The sequence below is a fragment of the Panthera uncia genome, chromosome B4 (genome assembly GCF_023721935.1).
Source record: "Panthera uncia isolate 11264 chromosome B4, Puncia_PCG_1.0, whole genome shotgun sequence".
Classification (NCBI taxonomy): domain Eukaryota; kingdom Metazoa; phylum Chordata; class Mammalia; order Carnivora; family Felidae; genus Panthera; species Panthera uncia.
Genome location: NC_064809.1, coordinates 128,489,727 through 128,507,787, shown reverse-complemented (window position 1 = coordinate 128,507,787; position 18,061 = coordinate 128,489,727). Strand labels below are relative to the sequence as shown.

The following is an 18,061-nucleotide window of genomic DNA, read 5'->3' as shown; positions in this document are numbered from 1 at the left end:
AAATTGTGGTTTAGGGACATTTTCTTCACCTGTAAAATGCAAACCAGAGGAACTGCAGGGGCACCTGGGTGGCTCAGTCGACTGAGCGTCCAGATTGGGCTCAGGTCATGATCTCATGTTTTGTGGGTTCAAGCCTGGCGTAGGACTCACTACTGTCAGTGCAGAGGCTGCTTCAGATCCTCTGTTCCCCTCTCTCTCTGCCCTTCCCCTGCTCGCACTGTCTCTCTCAAAATAAGTAAACTCAAAAACAAACAAACAAACAAACAAAAAAGAAAAAGAAAGAAAGAAAGAAAGAAAGAAAGAAAGAAAGAAAGAAACTACAATTCAGAGATGATAGATGTGAAGTCAAATTATTTTGTAATGGGTATTAGTTCACGTGATCTGCTTGGTCACAAGCAAATCTGTCACTACAACCCAGGCTCCTCTCTTCTCTTCTGTGTCCCTTTCTCAGCATTACTAATCATAACAACGACCATTTGTTGAAATTCCACTATGTGCAGGCACAGAGATTAATTTATCTCCAGGTCACAACATCCTTATTAAGGATGAGGAGTCCACAGAGACCAAGTCATTTGCTCAAGTTTCTACTAAAAGATATTTCCCGAGATTAGCTTGCTATAGGGCTGCCAGATAACAACGAATATATATATATATATATACACACACACACACATATATATACATATACACGTTTATATATACATATATATACGTATATATGTATATGTATATATATATTTTTTAGCACAAATGCACTTAGCGTTTTTTACTTAAACTGAAAAAGTATTGGTGGTTGAGCCAAAATTCAAATTTAACTGAACGTCTCATATTTTGATTTGCTCAATCTGGGGGTCCCCCGGCAAAATCAAAGCAAGTTCCTCCCCGTGACACCCTACGTCTCCCTGACACTAGGTTCAGACTCCAGACCTCCGGACCCTTTCCGGAGGCGGAAGGCGGAGAAGGCGGAGACTCCTGCCCCTCATCAACATGTCCACCAACGAGCCGGCGCGAGGACCTTCCGCCCCGCACAGACGTGGCCGCGCCGCGCCGCGGAGGATTGGCTCCAACCCAGGGCCCGGCCTTCCTTGGCGCTGGGAGCCCCTTCCATTGGGCAGTTATAAAACATGGCGGAGCCCCGCCCCCGCCTTCCTCGCACCACCCCCTCGCGGCGCGGGGGCGGGGCCGCAGCGGCGGCCGGGGTAAGGGTTTCGGTGATTGGCGGAGGGCCGTGGCCGGACCGTCACGTGGCCTCGGGCACGTTTGTTTGCGGAAGTAGGAGGAAGTAGATGTGCTGAGTAAGCCGAGGTGAGTGACGGCCCAGGGGAGGCGGGCCTTGAGGGCCCTTCCCAAACCTCCTCCGCGCCCCAATTTCGGTGGTCTCCACCCGGACCCTCCTTCGGACCTCCTTTGTGTTCCCCGGTTTTTAGTCGTGTCCTCCATTGGCCCTCGTGTGACACCCCCTGAGTGCCCGCAACTTCCGCCCTTTGATCCTCAGCGTCCCCAACTTCCATCTGTGACAGCTCTTGTCTCATCTCGAGCTTGTGACACCCCCACCCCCTGGGTCGCCACCTTCGACCCTGGGTCCGTCCTTAGTACCCCGGTCTCCTGGATGTGTCTCTCCTCTATCCTGACTTCCTTAGTGAGACCTTCCCCGTCTCCCTCCAGCTCTGGTGCCTCTCAATGCCCTCAGCTTTCACTCTGGGCCGCGTTGATTGACCCGTTTCCTTCCTGTGGCTTTCTCAGTGCTCCCGACTTTTCTGCCTCTGTATTCCCACTTGATCCCTCATTTCACCTCTTTTCTGCCTTTCTCCATTTGTGTCTCCCTTGTTGTCCATTTTACTCTCGCCCATTTCTGACTGGCTTCTCCTTGCTTGTTGTCTCTCATGTGTCTTCAGATTTCATCTGTCCCTGCTCCCCACCAGGTTCCCCATAGCTTCCTCACCCAGGGTCTCCCAACCCACCAATCCGTGTCCAGCTCCTGCTCCCAGAGATGCCCTGACATCTGGTGACAGGGAGTGCATGACCTGTATGACCATGCAACTGAGATGGGCAGGCCCGTGGGCATGGGACAAGGAGGGCACAGGGCTCAGGGATCTGTGCCCATTTTTTTTTTTTTTTTTTTTTTTTAGTGGACTACGCATAAACAAATACCTTCCCTTCCCCTGAGCTTCTGGGTCTTTCCCTCACCTGCCCTTTCACCCACCCAACAGGATGTTAGGCAGGTTTGGGTTGGCAACACAGATGCCCCACCCTTGCGCTGAATGCAGTGTTTCTGTCATTGTCTCTGCTTTAAAATGTTCCTGGAGTGTGGAGGCTGTTTTCTGTCCCAAGTCTCAGTTTCCTTATCTGTGAAAGGGGGATTGTATTTCCTGCCCTCGGAAGGCTGCCGTGAGGTTGAAATTTTGAGAAAATGTAGCAGATGAAGCTTCGTCATCGGCACGGTCCTGTACAAACGCATGGGTTGGCTATTGTGTCATAGGCGGGAAAGGGAAAGGGATAAAAGGACAAAAAGCAAGGAGGGAAAGGCAAGTAGGAGCATTGTCTTCATTTAGCATTTGGCCGTATTTATGGCTCATCTGCTGTGAGTTAGGCTCTTTTGTGTGTTGCTGCTTTTACCATCCATTCATTCCTCATTTATTGAACAACTATTGATGGACTGTTTATTATGTTCTGGGCTCCTCTTGACGTAGCCAATGTCATTCCTATTCCACGTAAGGAAGAGAGGCACCAGGTGTTGAGAGGAGACTGGAGTCCCACCCTGAATACCGTACTTTATAACGCCCGTGTGATTGCCCTGCTGGGCAAGGGTCACTCGTGTTGTCTCAGGGCCCAGGGCCCTTTTTCTCCCTTCTGTGGATTGCTTTCTCGTTAAGGGATAGCATCCTCAAAGGAGAATTTCCTTTTCACTCAGCAGAATGACGTCACCAAGAGATAGAGGAAGTGCTGTGTGTGGGTCTGCAAACATGTGCTGGGTGTGTATGAACGGGGTGAGGGGGTGTAGTGAAGGGACTGTGTTACGAGCTTCACTTCACAGAGGGTGGCTCCTGGGAGAACGTTTTAATAGACCCGTGCCTTAAATCCCTCTTGTCTTTTCTGATCCGTCTTCATTTTTGCGGGCGATCTCATCCGGTCTCATAGCTTTAAGCACCGTCTCTACTCTGACAACTCCCAAATTTATGTCTCCAGTCCAGTCTAGGTCTTTCCCCTGGATGATAGACTCACCTTGCATATAATGGCTTGCCCAACACCTCAAATGGAGGTCTTTCCGAGTTAAAAGCATTCAGAATTAAGCTCCTGACATTCATCTCCTGCGCCCCCTTCGGCCCTGCCCCACCTTCCACCAAAATCTTCCCTTCCTCCCCGCCCCTTACTTTCCCATCTTTAGGAAATGGCAGTATCCTTTTTTCTTTTCTTTTCTTTTTTTTTTTTTTTTTTAATGTAAGTTTATTTATTTATTTTGAGAGAGACAGAGACTGTGTGAGCAGGGGAGGGGCAGAGAGCGAGGAAGAGAGAGAGAATCCTGAGCAGGCTCCACACTGTCAGCACAGAGCCCGACACGGGGCTCAAACCCACATACCGTGAGATCATGACCGGAGCCGAAGTCAGACGCTTAACCCACTGAGCCACCCAGGTGCCCCTTCTTTCTTTTTTAACGATATTGTTTTGTTTTGTTTTTTTGTTTTTTGTTTTTTTCTAAATTTATTTTTGAGACCGAGAGAGACAGAGCACGAGTAGGGGAGGGACAGAGAGAGAGGGAGACACAGAATCCGAAGCAGGCTCCAGGCTCTGAGCTGTCAGCACAGAGTCCGACGCGGGGCTCGAATTCACAGACCGCGAAATCATGACCTAAGCCGAAGGGGGACACTGAACCAAACGAGCCACCCAGGTGCCCCAGCAAATGGCAGTATTCTTCTTCAGTTGCTTAGACCAGGGCTGTGAGGTTATCCTTGAAGCCTCTCTACACCCTGCCGTCCAGCCAGTGATCTGTTAATGTTGCTCCTTTGCTCTAGGCCTTGCAATGGCTTCTCCTCTCACTTGTACATGCCTGGCGCTCCATTACCCCCCTGACCTCATTGGCTCCCTCGCTATGCCCGGAACTCATCAGGCATGCTGCAGCCCCAGGGCCTTTGCACTCGCTCTTCCTTCTGCCTGGAAAACTCTGCACCTGGGTGTCCGTACCATTTCTGCCCTCATTTCCTTTTAGTCTTTATTCAAGGTCACGTCCTTCGTCAGGACTTCCCCGGTCACCCTGTCCAAAATTTCAGTCTCTACCTCCACACTTCCTATCCCTCTTCTTTGGTTGACTTTTCTTCTCAGCATCTAAGTAGCACCTAAAACCAACGTATCTGTGTTGCCCATTTATCTTTTTTTTATTATTATTATTATTTATAGCTCTCTCTAAAAAGAAGTTCTAGGACAGCAGGGGCTTTTGTCTATGTTGCTCACACCAGCGGAATCTCTGCTGTTAGAACAATGCCTACCACAGAGTAGGGCCTCGATAAATATTTATAGAGTGATTCATAAAATGGGCCACCCTGTACCTAGGCACGAGCCCAAAGATCTCTTCAGGCGATCGGTGTCTCCCGTCCTTGGGAGCCCCAGCAACACATCTGGGGCAGCCCGCTGTCAGCTGTGGTCCAGCCAAGCAGAGCAACTGAAAACAGAAACCTTCTCCTCTCTTGAAGGGCGTTTGCCTCTGGCGCGTGTGAATGGCGTTGCGTTTTCAGACGGGAGCCTTAGCTTTCGGAGGAGGACAAGAGGTTGACCGTCGAGCCACTCAGCCACTTTCCGTTCAGGCTTTCTCCCTGAAGGCAGTTTGAGGATGACGAGATGGCGTGCCAGCGGCCGACCCCTTGGGTGCAGAGCCTGGCAAGTTACATAACGTCCTGCGCCTCAGTTTCCCGTGTGCAACGTGAATAGAAGTACACCTTCTCTTAGGAGAGTCGTGAAGATTAAATGCGATAATTGCCTCAGCCACATGGTGAGGTGCTGGGTGCCCCGTGGGTGCTGAGTGCACGTGGCAGTGTTGTTTCCTGGGTACAGGGACGGGAGCCAGCTCTCCTCGTTCCTCGCTCACATCAGGGGTTTGGGATGCGCTGGGATCAAAGAGAACATCTGGAGGAACCTTTTGGTTTGGAGGCAGCTTTGGCGGTCCAGAGCCTGGAGGGGGGATGGAAAGAAAGGACATTTGACCTACCCCTACTTTCATCCAGTCTTGTCTCATGCACTAATGGAGCACCGACTGTTTGCAGGCCCCGTGCGTACCGCAGTTCAGGAGTCCAAAGAAGAAGGCACGAGGGGCCCCCCGCCTGGGTGGCTCAGGCGGTTAAGCTTCCGACTCTTGATCTCAGCTCGGGTGTGGATCTCAGGGTCGTGAGCTCAAGCCCCGTGTTGGGCTCCGCCTGGGGCGTGAAGCCTACTTTAAAATTAAAAAAATTAAATACAAGGAGAAGAAGCCATGAGTCCAGCCACCAGGCAGTACCTCCCACTTCTTTTCTCCGGGCCTCGGTTTCCCTGTGTGCCAGACAGGGACAGCACCCGCACCTTCCTTCCTTCACGGGTGTTTGTGGGCTTTGGGACAGCCAACAGGGGTGGGACATGTTTGCCAGCCATAAAGTGGGGTGGTCTCGTGAGAGGGCCTCATGAGGCGGTGCGCTCACGTGCTGAGAGGTGCGGCCGGCGGGGCCGAAGGAAGGAAGGCGGTGCTCGGCCTGGGCTCGGTGCCCTGACCACCCTGCCCGGGCAGTGGACCGGGGGGACACATCAGCCGCACAGGAGGGATCGCTGGCCCGTGCCAATTGTTCCAATCATGGGACATCCTGTCCTAAGCAGCCGGGGCTCGGGAAGCCTGATTTACAACTCGAGCGGTCCTGTGTGTGCTCCCAGGATCCCCCACGAGGCCAGGCCTGTGAGGTCAGCTTCCTGGCCCGGCTGCCTGTGGGATCCTGTCACGCACCTCTCCCGGGCAGCTGTCCTGGGCCTCTGGCTGGGCTTCGTCCAGAAGGAAGCAGAGGGCTTAAAGAGGTCCCCTGCTTAGACTCGGAATGAGCTCAGCTTCAGGTGTATAAAGCCAGACTTTCCAGACCAAAGCTCGGTGCCACTCGGGAAGCCCAGCAGGTGCCCCATAAAGGTTCTCCCGAGGTTTCCACGGTGGCGATGTGCTGGGCAGTGGGTGGGGGATGGGGGTGTGTGGCCTGTTACCACCCGCAAGGGAGTAAGAGAGGAGGGGAGGGTGCCTCGAAGGTGCTGGCCCCGTGGCCTTCCGGTGGCACTCGCTCATTTGTTCTCATTCACCAAACGCTTATTTGTTTTTTATTAAAAAAATTTTTTTAATGTTTATTTATTTTTGAGAGAGAGGGAGAGAGAGACAGAGTATGAGCAGGGGAGGGGCAGAGAGAGAGGGAGACACAGAATCCGAAGCAGGCTCCGGGCCCCGAGCCATCAGCACAGAGCCTGACGCGGGGGCTCGAACTCACAGCCCGCGAGATCGTGACCTGAGCCGAAGTCGGACGCCCAGCCGACTGAGCCACCCAGGCGCCCCGAAACATGTATTAAATATCCACTGTTCATTGGGAGCAGCGTGCCATGTGCTTGGGTAAAAAAATAGAGGGGAGCGACCCAAGCCAACAGATGCACCGTCATCATCACGGGAGAAAGGCTCCTTTGGGGGAGCCGCTGGGCTGTGTGAGGGTGCCCGCAGGGCTGAGAGTAGGGGAGGCTTAGGGTATGACTTTTAGATGCGGAGTCCTGTGAGCCGGTTCTTGAAGGACACGGAGGGTTTTTTCGTTTGTCTGACGGTGCGAGCGTACCATGAGGCAGAGGAGGAAAGCAGGGGAACACAGTCTAGGCAGGGGTGTGTGTGCAGGTGCGGGGAGGCCTGGGGGGGGGGGCATGTTCCAGGAGGTCTCTGGTGCAGCGTGGCTGGAGGAGGGGTGCAGGAGGTGGGCTCGGCCAGCTCCTGTGGGCGCTTGCCTCCCTGGCCCGGAGCTTGGGCTGCCTCTGGAAGGCGGTGGGAAGTCTGTGGGCAGGTGGGGGCATCCGATCTGCATCCTGCGGTAGGCACAGAGGGGCTGTAGGGCTGGACAGGCCGACCTGGCTTTCGTGTCGCACGGGCACCGAAAGGATATAGTGCAGGCTGGGAGTGTGGCAGGGGGGACCTGTGTGGCACCCTGAGTCTCCACAGGGGGCAGCGGGGGCAGGGAGAGGACGATCCAGGTAGGACAGTAGACAGTTTGAAAACGCGGGGCCACCCCTGTCTCTGAAAGAGAGAACCGTCCCAAGGAGGAGGACGGGGGACGGGGCCCAGGACCTGGCGGCTTTGCACTTCCTCCCTCGCTTGACCCCTGCCTGCGGTCCCTCGGGGACTTCCCGGCAGAGGTGGAACCAGACATTTGGGGACGGAGTTCTCCACAACCACCGCTGTAACCAGCCCACGTGCTCCCCGCTCCTCATGGCACTTCTTGAGCTGTGTCGTCTGCAAGCTAATTAATTAATTTAGAGAGAAGAGAGCGAGCAGGGCAGGGGCAGAGAGAGGGAGAGAGAATCCCAAGCAGGCTCTGCGCTGACAGCGGGGAGCCTGACGTGGGGCTCAAACTCCCAAACCGTGAGATGGTGACCCGAGTCGAAACCAAGAGTCGGAGGCTCAACCCACTGAGCCCTCCCCCGCCCCCCCCCCCCAGGCGTCCCCCGCTTTAAATTAGATGCTGGCAGAGTGGCTCTGTGGCGACCAGTCTTCATGTTGATCCCAGCAGTGCCCGTGGTGCCCATCCACGCCGCCCAGGCCCCGTGAAGGTGCTCGTCCCCGGACACGTCATACGGGCCGTCTCCCTATCTTCCCACAGGTTCTCTTGTGCTCCGTCTGTGGGGTGGCCTTTCACCCGGGACCCCACTGCAAAGTTCAGCTCAAGAATCACGTCGTGCAGTCCTCCTTTCCTGACTCTTCTCCCTCCACCCCCCACCAGGGGACAGAGACTGGGCTTGGGTCCCCCCGGGGCTGCTCATTTTATGAACCCAACCGGCCGCTTCCGGGGAACTCACCAGAGACGCCCCCCGTTGGTTCCAATCTGCCTGTGACCCCAGTACTGGTTCTTTTGTTTTGTTTTGTTTTCTTTTTTGGTGGACATCGGTATGTCCCCCTTGAACTTGCCCTTCCCACACCCACAGTCTGAGGCCTCCCCGGGCCTCAGTTACTTTATCTCTAAAATGGGGACACTAGGACGCGTCCTTCCTGCCTGACAGGTCCTCTCCCCTAGGGGCGCCTCACCCAGCAGAAGAAGACTTTCTGAGTCTTCCCTGAAGAAGCCAAGCAGGCGGGCTGGGCCTTTGACAGGGGGATGGGTCAGCAAAAATAAGGAGAAGAGGCCAGAAAAATCCGGCCTCACTGAAGGGAAGATGTAGTGGACACCCGGAAATCGCAGGAGTACAGAGGCGGGACTGGCAGCGTCCCCCTCACCACAAAAGCTCCTGCTCTTCTGCCTGTGGCATCTGAGAGCTGCTCAAAGCCTTAGGTGCCCAGGAGCGGACAGTCCCTGTCAGATGACCTTGGTGTCCCCTGCGCCACCACCTACGTGCAGGGAGCAAGCCCAGGTGAGGAGCCGTAGAGACCGGGTATCAGCAGATGAAAGCGAGTGTTGATGATCTGGGGAGGGAGGTCAAGGGCAAGTAGCTGTGAGAAGCCAGAGCTGGGAGGAAGGCAGGGGTGAGGGGGCTGGGGGGGGGGGGGCGCTGTTCCCATGGCAGCCTGCTTCCCAGCCCCGCGTGCTCCCCGCTGCAGCCGCGTGCTCCCCCCTGCAGCCTCGCTGGAAACAACGTGGGCTCCAAGGTCAGGGGCAGGATGGGAGGGAGAGCGCAGAAGCGAGGCAAGAGGGAAGCACAGGCATGCGCTCTGTCTGCTTCTCACTTGCTGCTTTCCGGGCTGGTCTGTTATGATTGTTCCAGGATGTGGCCCAGGGGTTTCATTTCCTTTCTTCTACCTTGTGATAACAATGGCCCCTGTTTGTGTGCCCACAGTCGGCCAGCGTCTGGGACGCTTTCCCTCCATTGTGTCATTTCACCCTCACGCCCACCCTGGAAGCCTCCGGGTGATGGCCAGACCTGTCCTTTCTGTGGCCAGGCTGTCGTCAGCATGTGGGAGGCAGCCCGGCCACCAGCCCCAGGACCCTGAGGAAGGCGTCTTCTCCTCTGGGGCCGGATGTCTGCTTTTCCATCCAGCTGGTCGCCCGCGGTGACCCTCCCCTCAACCTCCAGTGGGCTCATGGGCGCTGGTGCTCTGGACTGTACCCACTGCCTCTGAGCCCCTCTCCTGGTGCCACCCGCCTGCTCTCTGGGAAGCCTCTGTGCTGCTTTTCTTTTTTCTTTTTTTTCTTTTTTTTTAAAAATGTTTATTTATTTTTGAGAGAGAGGGAGAGACAGAGCACGAGCAGGGGAGGGGCAGAGAGAGAGGGAGACACAGCATCCAAAGCAGGCTCCAGGCTCCGAGCTGTCCACGCAGAGCCCGACGCGGGGCTGGAACTCACGAGCTGTGAGATCATGACCTGAGCCAAAGTCGGATGCTCAACCGACTGAGCCACCCAGGCGCCCCTGTGTTGATTTTCTAAGCCGGTCCTGACCCCCGTGGGCCCCCATTTCCCCAGCTGTGGGCCCCAGGGGCTCAGCCCGCACTCCTGTTTTCTTTAAAAGAAATAGAATCATCACACACACAAAATCCTTTTCCATTCCATTTGACAAATAGGAAAAAGGGGGAAAAAATGGCCCATAAACCCGATATCCTCATCTCCCCTTAGTATTTTGGTATTTTTCTATCACTTCCGTCGTGGTTGTTGCATAATTTTTACTCAGTTAAATTACGTTTTAACAGGCTTGCTGTGGGTCACGCCTGTGCCAGGGGTGAGTGCACGTTGGTGAAACGACCAAGCACCTGTCCTTAAGAAGCTCAGACTCTCTCTAGAGCCAGCCTGTCTGGCTCTAACCCTTGTTCCTTCACCCACTAGCTGTGTGACCTTGGGCCCGTTGCTTTACCTCTCTGTTCCTTGATTTTCTCATAGGTACGACGAGGATGGTAATGGTAACAATTTCATAGGGTGGTGGTACAGATTAAAGATGAGTATATGTCAAGTTCTTGGCCCAGGGCCAGAGAGCACAGAGAGGCACATGAGTGTTTGGTCCGGCTGGTGTGGTGTCAGGCAGGAGGATCAAGGAGAGGAAGGACATAGCAGATAGACAGCTCAACAATGGACAGGCAAGGCGGTGCGAGACAGCCCTGCTTTCTGGAACCTTGTGAGGTTTGGAGCCCAGTGGGTGGGACCGACTGGGAGAGGCTGCGCGGAGAGGCAGGGGCCTTGCGGTCGAGTTTGCGGTTCACAAACAGCACAGGGAGCGTCGAGGACTCGATGCCACGGAGCCTGTAACGCCACTGCGTGCTTCCTGAGCTGTAACGGTCACCATGACTGTCTCTCGTGACTCCAGGGGCTCTCTGGAGTAAACACGGCGGAATTTACAATTCCTGTGACGTTGGGTGTAGAAGTTACTTCCGTTTCTGGGTGAAAACAAACATTGTTGCCTCGCACACTGATGCGTGTGCCACGCCTTCTGTCTCGGGGGCGTCTTTTCCAGGGACAATTTCCCATGCCGTCTTTTGGGGTCCCTCCCGTCTCCTCTGGCTATGGGGAGGGGCGCAGGCCCCCCCCCCCCCCCCCCCCCTGTCCTTTCCGTTCCCAAGGGCAGGAGAAAGGAGGACCTTGGCACAGGTCTAAACATTCTTAAGGAAGTTTTCATTTAACCTCAGAGCACACGAGAGGTGAGCACTGGCCTCACTTTAAAGGGGACACTGAGGCTCACAGCCTGCTCCCGCCACATCTTATTACTGATCACAAGAGGAAGGGTGCTGCACAGCTGTAGAGCACTTTCAAAACTCGGCAAGCACGGTCTCCGAGCCTCAGTTTCCTTATCTGTCAGAGGGAGGGCGATCGGAGTAAAGAGGACTAATAGTGTTTATTGAACGTTCGCTGTCTGCAGGTTCTGTTACTGGGCACCGTTACGGTTCTCACGGTGCACATAAGGACACTGAGACACAGAGAGGTTAAGTGACTTGCCCGAGGACACACAGCTGGTAAGGATTTGAACACAGTTTTGCTCCAGCACCCTGCCTCGTGTGGTTTTCTCAGAATGGAACGAGACAGTCACGTAAGATGCTTGGCCCAGGGCCTGTTGCCCAGTCAGTCAGGGCTCAGTAAACGTCCCCTGATGTAATTATCGTCATTGACCCTTGTTCCCTTTCTAGGTGGTTCTTCCGTAGGCTTCTTGTTCTTTTTATCCACAAGCTCGATCCTCTCCTCAAGAGCTCGGCCAGAGTGTGGCCAGGGTCCATCCACATGTCCACCCTCCCCCGGGGTGCCCACACTCCCATTCTCTGTCCTCTATGTCTGTTCTTCTGGCAGGCGACTTCCCGACCCAGAGCCAGAGGGCAGCCTGTAGCTAAATGTCACCCAGCTTTGGTGGCCCTGCCTCAGGAATGCAGCATGCTTTCTGGGAGCCTAGGCAACAGTGAGACGTCTGATTCTGTCATCCCAACTGGGAACAGTTTCCACGGCAGAAACCGTGACCCTTTGAACCTGACACGTGAATGTGTTTCCATCCAAACACACGTTTGTGGCGTCTAAGTCTTGACGTTCACGTTCATTGCCGAGGCACTTGGGAAGCCGGTGGTAGCAGGCACCAAAAATTGGAGACAAAACCCCCCCGATGGAGTGTGGGACAATCCTGGTCCCCTTGCAGCTTCTTGTAGAGACGGGACACTGGCTTCGTTTGCAGAATTGAAATGACTCATGGCAAGCTTTCTGAATGCTAAAATCCTGACTCTGAACCTCAGGTAGCAAGAACCCCTCCATCTGGACAGAGCAGTATCGTCTATGTGTATTCATATCTGCCATCTTCTTTTTTTAAGTTATTTATTTTGAGAGAGAGAGAGAGAGAGGGAGAATCCCAAGCCGACTCCATGCTGTCAACACAGAGCCCGACGTGGGGCTCGAACTCGCGCACTGTGAGATCATGACCCGAGCCGAGATCAAGAGTCGGACACTTAACCGACTGAGCCACCCAGGCGCCCCTTTGTCTGCCGTCTCGTTGAGTGACACGGCTCCACGCTACAGACGAGGAAGCTGAGGCTCCGTTGGGGAAACTGGTCAGGAAGCAGGAGGGGTCTGGTCCCCTGGGAGTGGTGGCGGCTTCCCATCCGGCCTTCTTACCCCCTACCCAGTGTCATTTCTCTTTCTCTCCCTCCTTTCCAGGTCCCTCCAGGCCCAGAACCAGCAGCACTGGTGGGGAGAGATCTGGGAGCCCGTGCAGGAAACTGCTACCCTTGGTGAGGTGGGCATGGGAGACCGAGCCCAGCTGACCAGAGACCCCGTTTTCTTCCAGACAGAGGGGGCAGGTGGCAGGGCCTCCCCACCTGCCCCGCGGAAGATGCAGTTCTTTGGGCGCCTGGTCAACACCCTCAATAGCGTCACCAACTTGTTCTCGAACCCGTTCCGGGTGAAGGAGGTGGCTGTGGCGGACTACGTCTCGAGTGGCCGGATTCGGGAGGAAGGGCAGCTGGTTCTGTTCCAGAACTTTCCCAACCGCACATGGGACTGCATCCTGGTCAACCCCAGGAACTCACAGAACGGATTCCGGTGGGTGACGACGGGCTCCCACACGCACCTCTTTCCTTTGACTCCTCGCACCGGAGGTCCCTTGGGCGAAAAGCAGCTTCTTTGGGCCTAACATCTGAGGGCTCTGGAGTGGGGGGGGGGGGGGGGGGGCACCTCCTAGTCTCTGTACCTTCTGGCCTGTCAGGGGCCCTGCAGCAGGGGTGTGGGGATAGAAGCCTAGGCTTCGTCCTGCCTCCAGGCTGGACCCATGCTGCGGGAGGGAAGGAGGAGGGACAGGAAAGCCGAGAAGGGTCAGATCGGGTCAGATCGAGGGATCACCTGTAGCCCCTGGATCTTTAAAGGTGTGACTGTCCTTGTAGGGGCTGGCCAGGGTGCGGGAGAATGTGTAAGGAGTGGACAGCGCTCACTTTTCAGGGCATGCTGGGTCTCCCGTGGGCTGGAAGGAAAGGGCGGGAAGCCAGGACAGGGCCAAGAGAACTGAGCCAGCTGCAGAGCCGAGTGGCGCAGGGGTGGAGAAGCGGCCGAGCACCCGAAACGCAGGGTCCAGAGGAGCCTGGCGGATTGGCACTGGGCTAGTGCTGGTGGGCCTTTTTCCATCCGTTCATCCGTCTGGCCGGCCCACCGTCCACCCCTTCACCACACACCGGGCGTCTCCAGTGGCTCGGGAGTCCCAGGCCCTGGGCCAGGCCCAGCTGGCGCTGTGAGACACGCTTCGTGTCCTTATGGAATGTGCAGTCTTCGGGGGAGGCCACGTGCACAGCCAGGCACCGTAACAGCCACGTGCGGAGAGCCGTGGCAGGGGCGGACAGTGGGGACGCGGGAGGTGATCGCTTCCCGATGGGCTACCCCGAGCCTAGAATGCGTAGGAACGTGCCCGGCAGAGGAGAGTGGATAAGGTCATCCCAGACGTGCAGAGGCGTGGAGGTGGGGGGCGCCTGCAGGCTGACAGGCCGGGTCGGATCCCCGGTGCGTGCGAGGCTTTGGTGAGAAGTGAGGCCGGAGGGAGCCTCCGGGGCCGTTCCGATCGAGGAGGCGTGCCAGCAGGATCTCAGCGGTGAGCTGGGGGGTCAGTGTCCAGCCAACAGGAGGAAAGTGGAGGCGGCCTATCAGGGGAGAATCCAAGCCTGGCTCTACAGAGAAACTGAGGCAGAGGCCCCTACAGTGGGCAAAGAACACAGTTCAGCAGCCAGGGGGGACACCAGTTTTAAACAGCAGAGCTAGTCCACACGCCGGGCACAGATGGGCCTGAGCGGATGGCCATCCTGCTGGCCTTGGTCAGGACAGGGCAGGCAGGCTTCCCGTGGCTCCAGAACTCCTCCCCAGGCCCGCAGCTGAGGGCGGCCGGTGGGGAACGCACAGCTGAGCAGGCGGCGGTTCCCCTCTTTGGAGCACCACTCAGCTTTGCTTTTGGGGCACCCAGCCCTGGGAGCTCTACCGGCCTCCCCCATCACCCAGGTCCTGTCCACTACAAATGTCCTTTGACAGGGTTCCAGATCCGACTCAGCAAGCTCGAGCCCCACTGTGGGCACACTTCCATCCAGGGGGTTCAGCCCTTTGCCAGCAGCTTATTAACTACATGTTTATTTTTTTCATGTATTTTATTTTTAATGTTTATTGATTTGTTTAACAAATAATTTATTTACAAGCAGGGGAGGGGCAGAGAGAGGGAGACACAGAATCGGAAGCAGGCTCCAGGCTCTGAGCTGTTGGCACAGAGCCCGACGCGGGGCTCGAACTCATGAACTGTGAGTTCATGACCTGCGCCGAAGTCGGACGCTTAACCGACTGAGCCACCCAGGCGCCCCAACTACATGTTTATTTACTACCTTTAGTTAGGGGGCCACTTTATACTACTTTCACATATGGTACATGAGCACATCCTCCAGTGACCTTTAGAAGGAAGCAAGGAAGGCAGTATCCCATTTTATGGGTAGGAAAACTGAGGCTCGGGAAGATAAGGGAGTCATTCAAGGTTGCACGGGAAGCAGTGAGGAAATGGAACCTTTGTCCTCTGGTTCCTAAGCCTTTTCTCTTCCTGCGCCGTTGTGTTTTTCCGAGCCTTTAGACGGAATAGGGAGCGTCGGGTGTGGTTTCGAGCCAAGCGCGCGTCTCCTCTCAGAATCCCTGACCTCCCTCGCCTGGCTCTGGACTCTTCCTCCTCTTCTTCTGCCCTGCTCCCACCCAGGCGTTTCTGTCTCAGCAGGTGGCATCACCATCCATCTGCATGGTTGTGCAATCCGGAAACCCAGGAGTGATCCTCGGTTCCTCGGGCTCCGTCACCCCCAGATCCGGGTCACGACTGAGTTCTGTCGGGTGCCCCTCCCAAGCACATGTTGAGTCTGCCGCTGCTTCTCCATCAGTCATGCTTAGGTTTGGCCTGAGTGATTTCTCCCAAGTGACAGCCACGGCAGACAGCTCTGCTCTGCAGAGACCCCAGGGGCCCGGGCTCTTGCTGTCTTGTTCTGCCGTGGGTGGCCTTCATTTTCTAGGTCACCACCTGGTCCCAGGTGGGCCATCACGGCCGTCTTCCCAGTCGGCAGAAAAATGAAGCACAGGGTGAGAAAAGGCACGCTCTCCTTCTTAGGGGCTTCCCGGAAGTTGCACAGAAGCCTTTCACCTGAATCCCTTTGGCCCGGACGTGGTGGTCACGTGGCCACAGCTAACCGCAAGGGAGGCTGGGAAGCCGAGCCTTGTATTCCAGCCGCGTGCCAATCCCAAATCCGGGGCTCTGTTATTCTCCTTTTTGCTGCCGCCTCTCTTTCCAGGCCGTGGTCATTGTACACACAGACTCCAGCTGCACCCCCCGCCCCCCAGCCTCTGGCTCTCCTCCCATCCTCTTCCAAGCTTCTGTCAGAGCAGAGCTTTCCGGAGCACAAATCTGATCCCTCCCTTCCCTGCTTCACTCTTCAAGAACTCCCTATTTCCTTAACTCATCAGCTGCTTAGCCTGGTTTGAAAGGACAAGTGTGGTCAAGCCTTGCTCCTCCCTCTGGTCTCAGCTCTTGCCACCCTGTGCTCCTGGCTTTCGCCCAGACTCTTCCGTCGGCCTAGAATGCTTTCCTTTTCTTGGCCTGCCTCACTTCTGCTTGCCCTTCCCTGACCTTCAGGCTAGAGCAGGGGCTGCTGCTGTGTGGCCCCATAGCACCCCATCCCTGCGCTCAGTAGACTGCCTTCCTGGTGGGCCACAGAGCCCGTGAGGGGGAGCAGCCGTGTGTGTCTTGTTCAGCCCAGTACAGTCCCCAGCACCCGGCCTTGCGAGATGAGCACCGCGTATTCACGCAGCTTCGGCGGTATTTACGGAGGGCTCGCTGTGCGCCATGCCCTCTGTCCGGGGCTGGGGACTGTCGGATTCAAGGCAGTCGGGGAGGTGAGCTGGGAAGCAGGGTGGAGGTTATGAAGAGGTGCAGAAATGGCCGTGCCGAGGCCTGGGGGGGGTGTGTGTGGGGGGGCCAGAGCCCAGGGGTTCTCCTAGAGGTAGTCATCGCGGGGTCTCCCCCGCTGCTCCCAATCCCCTGCAGTTCGTAGAAGGAAGGTGTGGTGTTCTAGACTTCTCCGGGGTGCTGACGTCCTGCCTTTGAAAGGCCTCCCCCGCCTTTGCTCGCCCAAAGGGCTCCGAACTGCCCCACGGCACACAGCCCCGTTACAGGTAGCCAGGGAGGGGCTGCCTCCAGCCTCAGGCTCCGGGTAGAGGGCTTCATGTCCTGCAGCTACACACCTTCAGGATGGGGCAAGGAATCGGGCTTTTCTGGATCCTCTGGTTTTATTTACATAAGGGCCTGTAGGTAAGGACCCACCGTACCGGACCCGGTGGAGAGATCAGGCGCTGGCTGGTGCAGAGGGTGACGACAACAGTAACAGTATCCGCTATGTGTGAGGCACTGAGGTCTAAATAGTAACTCACTGTATCCTCACAAACAGTCCCAGGAGGTGGGGGTATTACTGACCCCGTCTTACAAAAGGAGGAAACGCGCCCCCCCCCCCGAAGGAATTTCAGTGACTTGCCCAAGTCACATAGCTGGTCAGTCGTAGAGCTGGGGTCCAGACCCAGCATTCTGGCTCCGGGACCCAGGTCTTCCTTCCCCTCCCCACGCCGGGCCACCGTGCAGTGTGGGAGAGCTGGGCGGGACTCCGCTCGCCTGGGCCCGTCCTGGGCACCCCGGGCCTGACGTCTGGTCCAGAGCCCTGGCTCTTCTGGTGGTCTCTGGGAGCGTTGCGTGCGCATCCTGATAACATCCAGACTTACGTTCCTGCTGCGAATGCATCACCTACTCCTGCCCCTTGCTTGTGACATGTGATCTTTGCTTCTTGAAAGGGGACTGATCTTCGAGGCAGCCCCCCCCCCCCCAACACTGGGACCTCAGACAAGCTGAGTGGCCTGTATCCTGGCTTGCTCCCTCCCTATTCATCCAGCCCACAGCCCACCCTCTCTGAGCAGAGCTGAACACAGCACACCTTCAGGAGCTCACACAGTAGCAAGGAAAGGTAGATCCGTACCCAGCGTGCAGCGGGAAATATGTTACAGTAGGAACGAGGAAAGCTCTTACGTTCCCCAAACAGACCTCCCCCTTTGCCCCTTCCTTCTCTGTCCTCACTGCCGCCACTCTTCCCCACCCCATTTGCCCGACCCTTGGCTCCCTGCTCTGTGGGCGGGTCCTTCCCCACTCTCTTCTCCCTCGGTACTGTCCATACTTCTGTCCACCCCTCTTGCCTGGGATCGCTATGTGTCTGTTTGCACCTGTGTCTCCCCAGCAGACCGCAGAGGTCCCGAGGGACAGCGCCTGGCTCAGAGTCATCTCCCCTAATGCCCGTGGTAGTGCCAGGCAGGCACTCAGGTGCGTGAGGAGTATTTGTCGTGAGTGTGGCTGCCCCCGTGTCCACTGAAGGTAGATGTGTCTTTAACAGGAGGGGTTAGGGGCGCCTGGGTGGCTCAGTCGGTGAAGCGTCCGACTACGGCTCAGGTCACGATCTCGCGGTCCGTGAGTTCGAGCCCCGCGTCGGGCTCTGGGCTGATGGCCCAGAGCCTGGAGCCTGCTTCCGATTCTGTGTCTCCCTCTCTCTCTGCCCCTCCCCCGTTGATGCTCTGTCTCTCTCTCTCTCTCTGTCTCAAAAATAAATAAACGTTAAAAAAAAAATTTTAACAGGAAGGGTTGGAAAAGGCCTCTCGGGGGCAGTTGGGGGAGAGATGGGCCTAAAAGGGGGAGGAGGAAGATTTCACCTGGAGGAGGCGCCGAGAGAGGGCTCTGCAGAGAGAGGCACATCACGTGCAGAGAGTTTCTCCTCTGTGCCGAAGGGCTCGTGCTCAGCTTTGAAACTGGAGAGTTAGATACCACTCTAGCCTAATGGTTCTTGCTCATGTTTTGGTCTAGGACGCCCTTGAAAGTCCCAGGGGACCTCCCCCCCCCCCTCCCAACCCCT

General features: G+C 56.2%; 1 protein-coding gene across 4 annotated transcripts in view; it reads left to right on the top strand.

Moving 5' to 3' along the window:
* Positions 1-1,247: 1,247 nt before the first annotated feature.
* Positions 1,248-18,061, top strand: part of PLA2G6 (phospholipase A2 group VI) — a 60,186-nt gene continuing 43,372 nt past the window's right edge. For 2 of the 4 annotated variants that reach the window (XM_049626345.1, XM_049626342.1), the window contains exons 1-3: positions 1,254-1,305; positions 4,686-4,981; positions 12,415-12,668. In XM_049626345.1, the coding sequence (XP_049482302.1) occupies positions 4,979-4,981; positions 12,415-12,668 (257 nt within the window). In that variant the 5' untranslated portion in view covers positions 1,254-1,305; positions 4,686-4,978. Of the gene's footprint in view, positions 1,306-4,685; positions 4,982-10,688; positions 12,315-12,414; positions 12,669-18,061 lie in introns of those variants that run through there. The other 2 variants (XM_049626343.1, XM_049626344.1) reach the window with 2 other exon arrangements.